Below are 10,400 nucleotides of genomic sequence, written 5' to 3' on the forward strand. Positions count from 1 at the left end.
GGAACGTGAAACCAAATTTGTATTTTTTATTTCATATGAACTCATTTTGTATGTAATGTCACCTTCAACCTTATTAATTGTTCTTCTCACCATATTTAAATTTCACAAAGGACCGCTTTCTATTTTTTTATATGTGAGATTAGTGCATTCGCGATGTTAAATAATCTTTGGTTTATAGGTAATTTAACCAATGGTGTTTAATCTTAAAGTAACATCTTATTTAATGTCATATTTTGTTCAAAAAGTAGTCTGAATACATGGTGTGAATGCCCTCAAAAAATGAAGTGACTTTGGGTTTTCTATAAAAGACCAAAAATTCACATGTATCATTCATTCACAATGTTTCTTCTACACTTTTTCACAAGCTTCTCTTTCAATCATCTTGCATCCACACATTCACCATGTTGAGTTGTAATCATGGACAACAAGATGAGTGTGGGCAAGCAGCTCAACGCGAGTGGTGGGTCTCAACATGGTTCACCGATTCCTCATGTCGACCCCATCAACAGTGTGCACGTTAATTATATCTAGAATATTGTGTATGCAATGGGTAATTTATGTGAAGCACAAAGTGTACACAACAACACAAAGGGTTTTTGTGCAACATATGAAGCCACCAAGTCCCTATTTAATGCCAGCTAAATGGTAATGCACACCCAATCAAAGAGAATACCGACCACGTTGCCATTATTGCCCACAATGCAGTTCGAGTGGCATGTGGAGGCCTAGGTAGAAGTGTGGATTACATATATTGCTTCATAGGGACAAGCTAGTGGAGCTAACAATGGAAACAATGACAACGACAACGACAACTAGATTTTTCCATTGTAAGACAATGTTAGAACAATAAGCCCATAAATCCTATAGTCTTCTGGCAATATTGTTTTGTTTTGTTTCACTTCATATTTATCTTTTCACCATTGTTGTTTCAATTAAGATGGTTACTTTAAAGCCTTTAAATAACTGCAAGATTCGTTTATTATTAGATTGTATATGTGTTGAATAGTGGATAGTATCCCACTTTGATAGAAGGAGTCTTTGGGATCTGCTCGTTGAGTTCCAAAAAAGCGCTTGTCAGAAAATGCTTGCCAAAAGAACACATGTGAGCCTTTAGGGTCAGAAATTATGCCATGTAGTGTGTGCATTTATAACCCAATTGTCTAATTAATGTACCAAGGATTAAATGTACCATGCTATCGATTGGGTGCACAATTAGTAGCACTTCAACAAGGTATCAATACACTAATGCACCATCTTCATTTCATTGACAAATTAAAATATTGGCAAGACCAAAGAGAAAATTGAAGAGACAATTGTACACAAAGCTGTGAAGCATAATCATTCAAAAATTAAAAGGTATTCCTAATAGCTTCAAAAAAATTAAGAGGTGCTTTTAATTCAAAGATTCTTTCAAAAAAAAAAAAAAACGATGCGTTAATCTATAGCATGTAACGACAAGCAATGACAAAACACATAGATTTGCAACGATATATATCTAAGGAAGATGAATACAACATTGTGAGAGAGAGAGAGAGAGAGAGAGAGGAAAACGCTAAAGAGAACTTAGAAGAAAACGCTAATGGAAAAATGAAAGAACAAAGAAACACCTATTTATATGGACACAAAAGGTCTTTTGACTTTCCATCTTCATTCTTCTTTTGACTTTCCACCTTCATTTATCTTTTCATTTCTTAAACTCACCCTTCACTTATGCATTTAATATGTTTTGAAAGAATTTTTATTTATTGGGGAGACCTAATCATTGCATCATGATGTAAAGAAACCCAATTATTCATAACTTTTTACTCTTGAAAGAACGCTTTAAAATGATTTTCTTCTACTTCAAAGACTATGGCACTCCACATGTCAAGACATTTTGTGCCATTTCCTTAGGGTTTTCACTACCCCTCACTACCCATGGCTTGGTGCATTGCAATGTGTGAAAGCATCTTACCCCTAAAACCCCTATCGAAGTTGGATATGGCAAAGGTTTTCTTTACAAAAAAAACAATGCAAGCACTGTTAGCGGTGGTAGAAAAACACAAAAAATTTTGACAAGGCTTTGAGAGTTATTATATAAAAGTGACCATCCTTTGTGTGCTCCTTGTGCACTATTTATGCGTCCTACCGGTAGCATGCTGATGAATGTGCAAGTGTAGATTGAGGGCCAAAAGCTTGGTGGCTATCACCATGCCGTGGTGGTGAGAAGTCGTCCAAAAATATCTTGCAAATGAAAACTTACTTAAATACATATTCAAACCAAGTTACATAATTATGTGTCAATAGTGGGTTTACCTCTTGGGCACGAGCATTCTCATCCACATCATCGACTGGGATCAAATCAATGGATGATTTGCCCTCATCAAAATTGGTGAAAAAATCTAGTAATGGAGCTGTGTTGGGGGGAAACCGTTGCCCAAATACCAATACCACTTGGACCTCTCAGAGTTCCTCCTCTGGGACCTCTGCTTGCTCGACACAAGTGACAGTCACATTGGCAATTGTGACCATCTTCAAAACTATCGCGCCTAGTGGAAGGGATTGTTCCTCCACGAGATTAGGCATTGTGCCTAGGGGGAATTCCTCTTGCTTAGCCAAGAGGCTAAGCATTCATCCATGCACAACAAGCATGTATTCTCTATGGCATGCATGAGCACAAAATCTTCATCATCAATGATAAAACTTGCAAATCTTGCAATCTCTAAACCTAGGATTGCTTTGCTACTGGCCTCTTCCACCACATCGACATCATTTCTTACCTCTAAAGTGATATATGAAACTAGCATAATCACAATGCCCTTTGGAAACTCAATCAATAGTTGGGATTCTTCAACATGCCTATCACACTTGCCTAGTCGTGCATCTGGGGTATCTTTGAGCACCCCTCCCACCTGCATGTGGCATAGCTTGATACCTTGGTAGGGGAGTTTCCTTGGCCACCATGAAGACAAAAGGAGCTAGGCAGGACAATAAGGTGTGTCCAATCTTTCCCTTACACATTACAGCCACTGTCGTGGGGTTGAGGGTGATGAAGTGGCTAGTGCTAGTAGCTATGCCATGGAAACGACCAAGCCTCCATGTAAAGGGCCAATCACCCTTGTCAATGTGGGTGAAGAGATCACGTGGCATCTAGTAGCCAACGTAATTGTGGAGTGATATCATGTACTTCTGTAGATAGGTGTGGATATAGTCGTGGATGTGGCAAAAGGCGTCATCACACACACACACATGCTTAAAGGGTACAACTTGCTATGCAATCATTTTAAGCAGATGTGTGTACATAAATATGGTAGATGTGACGATAGTGCAACACTCTTATTTGTTATTGAGTTTGTAATGCGTTGTATTGAACAAGTGATCAGTTACTTCACTGTAGATAAGTGTATTATTTTTTATGCCATCTCTACAGTGTGACATGGTGGTCTACATAGCTAGAGACATAACAATTATTGAACCCTAAACCCTCTCTATAGTGCAACAGGATGGTCTGCACAACTAGAGATGAGAAGTCTAACAATCTCTATACTCTCCTTGCAGTGCGACGCGATGATCTACACAATTAGGGACAAAGTGTATAGTTTTCTAACCCTCATGTAGTGTGACACAAAGGTGTACACAACTAGGAAAAGGTACCTAAGCTAAACATCCCTGTAGTGTGACACTTTGGTTTACACAGTCAAGGATAGGGTACTAACCTGTAGACTAACCTCAAAGTGCGAGACTATGCTTCACAACAATAGGGCTAGCAAAAATTTAAAAAGTTGAATATAAAATAATAAACAATTAGAAAAAGTGTAATGATCACTTCATGTAACTAGCAAATGCTCTCCAAGGGCTCTCCGAGTACTATGACTAGTCAAAAATAGGGGGAATCAAACTGTCAACGCCCCTTTTTTTTTATATGAAAAAGGAGTTCAATCGAAATATAGTTTGATCGAACTATGCTTTATATGGATAAATGCATATAATATGGGTATACAATATTTATTTGTATTTTATACGTATAAAAATGATTATACGGACGTATAAATGCAACTTAGCTTGGCACTGCCTTAGTTGACATGTATGCCAAATGTGGTGCACTTTATAAAGCACAAAAAGTGCTGAGGAGCTTCTTGTTTGGGATGTTGTCTCTTGGAATGCACTAATTGTGGGATATGCCCAACTTGGCCAGGCCCAAGAAGTTCTAGGCTATTTTCAACATATGCGAAGCGAGGGTATCTCTCCAGATGCAATCACATATGCTTGCACCTTGAAGGAAAGGGTCACGGGTTGATGATATTGTTAGTCAGGGGCTTTTCAAAGAAAAAGTCGTACTTGGCACTGCCTTGGTTGACATGTATGCTTGGGATGTCGTCTTTTGGAATTCACTTATTGAGAGATATGCCCAACTTGGACAGGGCCAAGAAGCTCTGGGCTATTTTCGGTGCATGCGATGAAAGAATGTGTCTCCAGATGCAATAACATATTCTTGCATCTTGAAGGCATGTGGCACTACGCGAGGTGCCCTCGCCGGAGGCGACGTCTCTAGTTCTCGGATTATTTCATAGACTTTTGAGGGACGGGCCTGGGCACCAACTAACTCTCTTGGGCATTCATATTGAACGGCTGGCTATTGCTGGCCTTGTCGGAGCAATTGGAGGGCACAACCTCACGGCCTGAGGCCACCCAAGTAGTGCCATATGAATTGATGCCATGCGTCACATTGCACACGACCCAAAGGTATTCAAAACCGTCACCTTGGCCTCATGGGCAGTGGCCATTGCTCTTCTCTCTTCTCTAGCAATCAAAATCGATGGCCTTTTTCACCTCATACTGTACATGCAGTCCAAGCACAAAGCAAAAGTTAGCTAACCTAAGTAGATGGGCTTTATGATAACCATGTCTTTGATGGCCATTTCTGTGGTTGCCCAACGGCATTGCATGTATAGTGTTGGCATGTCTAAGCTAAGAAAAACCACATAGCACTGCAAGAGGCAACGCAGATGTACTAGTCTAAACTAACATAATATGGCAGAAGGGGGAGCCCTTTACACGTGTCGAAATCTGCCATATGAAGTTTGAACTCCAAAATTGAGAGAAGCCCCTGTGCATGCGATAAAGAGGGAGAGAGAAGGCGGCCGTTCGTACTAGTATTAAAATATGCCTAAAGTTGTTAAAAGTTCCTCTCTAAAAAAGTATAGGGTAAAAGACCCAATAGGCGGACATGCATGTTTAACAATCCACACCCTACCCCTCTAATCATCCAAATTGGTATGAGTAAGTGAACTAGAAGAGATGCTGTGTGAAAAGGTCATTCACCCTTACCTCGGTTCGATTCTTGTTCTCACATGTCCATGTATTGATGTTGGGTTGTCCATCTTCCCTTTTTGCATCGTAATCTGTGCAACTACGGAACAGTTCTTGTTTTGTGCATCACGAATAAAACCGCCTAGTACCTTCGGTAGAGGACACGAACGCGCTTCTTCTACGAGCCCATTTCCATGATCAATAGCCGTCGGAGTTCTCCACAATAGCCGTCGGAGTTCTCCACACAGTTTCGGTGTCCTTAAATTGGCGCATTTACCCTAGAGGCATGGTTGGGAAAATAAAATTTCCCCGACACTGCGTGCATGAGTCCGGGACTCCGGTGTCCGGGCTTGTGTGAACCAATCGAAAGTTTCAGAAACTTCGAGATGGTTTAAGCGAGCTCTTTAGGAGAGGATAGTAATACGCAGCAGCAGATACAGATTTTCGATAGCTCCTCCCAATGGCTGCCCAATCTCTCCTTACCCACAACAGCTTGACGACGTCTTTCTCCTCATCTGCATCGTCCCTGTCTTTCTATGTGAGCTTCTTCATCTCCATCTCTGCATTTTCCTTTCGCATGCTTTGTTATTCATGTTTTTGTTTCTGTTCTAGGGCATAGCTCCCATTTGTCCGACTGCTTTTCAAAATCCTTTTTTTCTGCACATTCTCTTATGCAGAGAGGTCGAGACTTGTGCGGAAGGAACCGAGTTCCTTGCTTGGATAGCAGAAAGCAGCATGGCCACCCTCGCCTGCTTGTCAGAGCTGTAGCTAAGGAGATTGTTTTTGATCAGTCGTCTCGGTCTGCTTTGCAGGCTGGCATTGATAAACTTGCAGATGCAGTGGGAGTGACCTTGGGTCCGCGAGGTAGGCAATCAAAGTGTAACTTTTCTGGCCGTAGGCTGGGCTCTTCGCTCTTTGCTACAAGCTCTGTTTGAATTCTCGGGTTCAAAGGCTGCTTGTAGATGATATTTTGATTTGCTGTGTCTACTCTTTGTTCAAGAATTCAGTGTCGGGTAGACTTGATGTGTCCTAGTGACAAACCATTGTGCAGTGTTAAGCTACTTTTGTTGTTGGGTGAATGCTCATCATTTCTTGATGGCAGTTTGAAACCATAGACTCGTGCGGAGTGTGTTAGTTAAGGTGGATACACTCACTGATGAATCAATCATAATGAAAGAGAGAGTATAGATGCACTAGAATGATTGAAGTGTGTACAATGATGCTCGTGCGCGCGCTCACACACACACACACACACACACACACACACACACACACACACACACAGAGAGAGAGAGAGAGAGAGAGAGAGAGAGAGAGAGAGAGAGAGAGAGAGAGAGAGAGAAATGAAATGGTTATATTAACGTCTCAAAAGGCCAAAGTGACCTATGAGACCAGAAAGGTACAATGTGGTGGATCTGAAAGTCAGAGTAACAAGGTGACTAAATGACAAAATAAAATACTATGGAATCCTAGACTGCTGGGTGTGGACTACGCAGCTAAAACAGCTAGCTGGGATAGCTAGATCACAGGAGATCCAGCATAGGTCGCTAGTGGATCTTATCAATCTCCTCCATGGTCAGTAGTCTGACCATGCGTCGTGCATGTGGAGCCAAAGTGACCTGGATCCTCTGATGCAGCCTCTATCGATGCTGTGTAGTCCTCCGTAGTCGTGGCGTCTGGATCTCCCCATCTCAGTCGTTCGGTTGATCAGTAAGCCTCTGGTGTAAAGCGACGAGCTCTGCTGTGGTAGTAACTCCTCCGGGTGTCCAGTGGCAGCTCTAAAGAACTCCGTGATCTGTCTGTGAGACTGGCTAGTCTTTCCTCTCATCAAGCTCTCTCTGTGTCTCGCTGCAGCTCGAGCAAAATCAGAGAGTGTCATGGGGAATGACATTGTGATATGTGTTAGCAATCCTAAGTGGACAAAGCATATGGCTATCACAGGCTATCACATGACCTTTGCCAACATGGTGGTCTACATTGCAAGAGGGGTTTCCTGTAGATTGAGATTCACATGCCAATAGAATGGTGCATTGATAACCTCGGCTTGAGCTTTGATATTTACTTGCTTTCATTGGATAAGCCCTGCAGTCTTTATTCTTATGTGATCTTAGGTCGCAATGTTGTTTTGGACGAGTTTGGGTCCCCTAAGGTTATCAATGATGGTGTCACCATTGCTCGTGCTATTGAGCTACCTGATCCTATGGAGAATGCTGGGGCTGCTCTGATTCGAGAGGTAGCACTAGCAAGAGAATCCCTTTTGTCTGGTGCATTTTGTGCCTGATCATCATACCTTTTGCGGTCAACAATCCCATGATATATTCTCTCTCTGTTACTGCAGGTGGCTAGCAAGACCAATGACTCAGCAGGAGATGGCACCACAACAGCCTCCATCTTGGCCAGGGAGCTTATTCGGTTGGGTCTTCTAAATGTAACATCTGGAGCCAATCCCATTGCTGTGAAGAAGGGCATCGACAAAACTGTCGCTGGTTTGGTTGAAGAGTTGAAAAAGAAGTCTCTGCCGGTGAAAGGGAGAGATGATATTAAAGGTACTTGATGTTCATCAACCTTTGCTTTGAGAGGGTGAAAGGTTGCAGGTGCTTTATTGCTAATGCAAATATGAAAGGATTCTTAGTAGACATGAAATTCTAAGAACTCTTTTTTCTTGCAGCTATTGCATCCATATCTGCCGGCAATGATGATACTATTGGTACCATGATTGCGGATGCTGTTGACAAGGTTGGCCCAGATGGTGTGCTTTCAATTGAATCGTCGTCGTCGTTCGAAACATCTGTTACAGTAGAGGAAGGAATGGAGGTTAGGGAGAATTCCACTTTGCAACCGTTGAAGAACTATGATGGCTGTGCTAATAAATCTAGCTGATGCTCATTGTTATTAGTTTGTGTAGATTGACAGGGGTTACATCTCGCCTCAGTTCGTTACCAATCAGGAGAAATTGACGGTGGAATTTGACAATGCAAGAGTCCTTGTTACGGACCAGAAGCTTGCAACCATAAAAGATATACTCCCTGTTTTAGAAAAAACCACACAGCTTAGTGCGCCTCTGCTTATCATCGCAGAAGATGTTACTGGTGAAGCTCTAGCAACACTAGTTGTCAACAAGTTGCGTGGTATATTAAATGTTGCTGCTGTAAAGGCCCCGAGTTTTGGAGAGCGAAGGAAGTCTTGGCTTCAAGATATCGCAATTGTGACAGGTGCACTTAAAGCTTGGTTATGGCTGCTTGTTTGCTACCTTTTCCGGACCTCTGTAGTTTCAATGAGTGTTGTTGTTGCTTTCGCCTCAGGGGATATGGCTTTCTATGGTCTGCAGGGGCTGAATTTATTGCTTCTGACCTTGGTCTAAAAGCTGAGACCGCAACTGTTGATATGCTGGGACATGCAAGAAGAGTAACAATCACAAATAATTCTTGCACAATTATTGCTGATGCTGCTACCAAAGATGAAATTCAGGCCCGAATCGCCCAACTCAAGAAAGAATTAGCAGAAACGGACTCTGTGTATGATACAGAGAAATTGTCAGAAAGGATTGCAAAGCTTTCGGGTGGAGTTGCTGTTATCAAGGTAAAGCTCACTCGTATTCTTTTGTTGCTGGATGAAGCTTTCTTGCCACTCGGTTTGGTAAAGCTAGATTTGGGGATGTGGTAGACAGTATTCCTCATGGAAAAGCGTGTTCTCTGTTGTAGGTTGGTGCTTCGACAGAGACTGAATTAGAAGATTGCAAGTTAAGAATTGAGGATGCTAAAAATGCGACCTTTGCTGCCATTGAAGAAGGTATTGTTCCTGGAGGTGGAGCGACCTTTGTGCACCTCTCAGCCATGGTTCCAACAATCAAGGAATCCATACAAGACATTGAGGAGAAGCTAGGAGCAGAAATTGTACAAAAGGTCTGTTGTCTTTAGTGGTAAAGTGTGAAACTCAAAAGTTATGCTCTCAAGCATCTGATCTGTCTGGGCTCTAATGTGCAGGCGCTCCTTGAACCAGCTTCCCTCATTGCTAACAATGCCGGAGTGGAGGGTGCTGTTGTGGTAGAAAAGCTACTTTCCAGTGATTGGGAAATTGGCTACAATGCTATGACAGATCAATATGAGGACTTACTTGAAGCTGGGGTAATTGATCCTGCCAAGGTAGCCAGATGTGCTTTGCAAAATGCAGCATCTGTTGCAGGCATGGTGCTCACAACTCAAGCAGTCGTTGTAGAGAAGCCAAAGACGAAGGCAAAGGCTCCTGTTCCTACTGTACCGGGAATGAGCATTTGAATTTTCTCTCTTGTTATAAAAGGCACCCATGTCTTGATGAAGGTCTCCGGCTCATAGTAATAGGAATTGAGTTACAGCTGTAAAATGTTAAACCCATTTTGGACATCAAGTCTAACATTGCAGGGTATATTCAGTGCATCTGAGTGTCAAGGACTCAACCTTTGCCATGCACATGCAATCGTGTAAAGCAATTGTAAACCATGCAGTAGGAACATCTATGGAATTTGAAGAAACCTCTCTGATTTGTCACTAGTTTTGGTATTAAACTTCCATGTTGAAATCAGAGGCTTTCCTTAGGGGTCTCTCTAACGACGGGGAAAAAGAGGGGAAGAAGAAGCTTTTCTCATGGGTTCTCTTGACAAAGGGGAAGAGCGAAGAAGATGAAGAGGATTCGCTCTAGTCTCTTGCTCTCTTTCACGGGGCCACAAAGTCACGGTGACATGGGGATTTTCTGTTGGCGTGTCCTCTTTTTGAGGATAAAAGTGCAAACAATTGTGTGGGAGACGAGGAAGAAAAATAAAACACTCCCATTTTTATTTCAGGTTTTGGTTTCACAGGCCCTTGAAAACAGCACGTGGTTTGTGGCTTTGGAGCTGCGACCTTTCGATTTTCTGAAGTTTTTAGGAATTGTGTAGGTTTTTGATATTGCCAAAAATAGGGTTTCTTCAGTTTTGATTTGTGTGGTTAAACAGTAGATCAGAGCTTGATTATTGATGGCCTTTCATTAGAGATCATGCTAGTATCAAACATGTGACTGTATTGTACTTTTTGGGGGTGTGAACGTCATCAATTGGAAGTGATTGTTGACTTTCCCTATATCTATCTCTCTCTAATCTG

General features: G+C 42.0%; 1 protein-coding gene across 1 annotated transcript; it reads left to right on the top strand.

Annotated features, from left to right (window-relative positions):
• Window positions 1-5,668: 5,668 nt before the first annotated feature.
• On the top strand, window positions 5,669-9,815 carry LOC147447573 (ruBisCO large subunit-binding protein subunit alpha-like). Its single transcript, XM_086523305.1, has 9 exons — window positions 5,669-5,827; window positions 5,967-6,153; window positions 7,401-7,522; window positions 7,628-7,835; window positions 7,958-8,103; window positions 8,195-8,501; window positions 8,618-8,868; window positions 8,991-9,191; window positions 9,273-9,815. The coding sequence occupies exons 1-9, from the start codon at window positions 5,750-5,752 to the stop codon at window positions 9,561-9,563; spliced, it is 1,791 nt and encodes a 596-aa protein (XP_086379431.1). The 5' UTR covers window positions 5,669-5,749; the 3' UTR covers window positions 9,564-9,815.
• The last annotated feature ends 585 nt before the right edge of the window (window positions 9,816-10,400 follow it).

The sequence above is a fragment of the Adiantum capillus-veneris genome, chromosome 11, assembly GCF_014529385.1.
Source record: "Adiantum capillus-veneris isolate H3 chromosome 11, ASM1452938v2, whole genome shotgun sequence".
Taxonomy (NCBI): Eukaryota; Viridiplantae; Streptophyta; class Polypodiopsida; order Polypodiales; family Pteridaceae; genus Adiantum; species Adiantum capillus-veneris.

Excerpts from the sequence above, each read along its gene's own strand:
- LOC147447573 (XM_086523305.1), top strand. The coding sequence starts at position 5,750 with ATGGCTGCCCAATCTCTCCTTACCCACAACAGCTTGACGACGTCTTTC. Across the intron at positions 5,828-5,966 it reads CATCGTCCCTGTCTTTCTAT|AGAGGTCGAGACTTGTGCGG; the intron begins GTGAGCTTCTTC and ends TCTCTTATGCAG. Across the intron at positions 7,836-7,957 it reads AGGGAGAGATGATATTAAAG|CTATTGCATCCATATCTGCC; the intron begins GTACTTGATGTT and ends TTTTTCTTGCAG.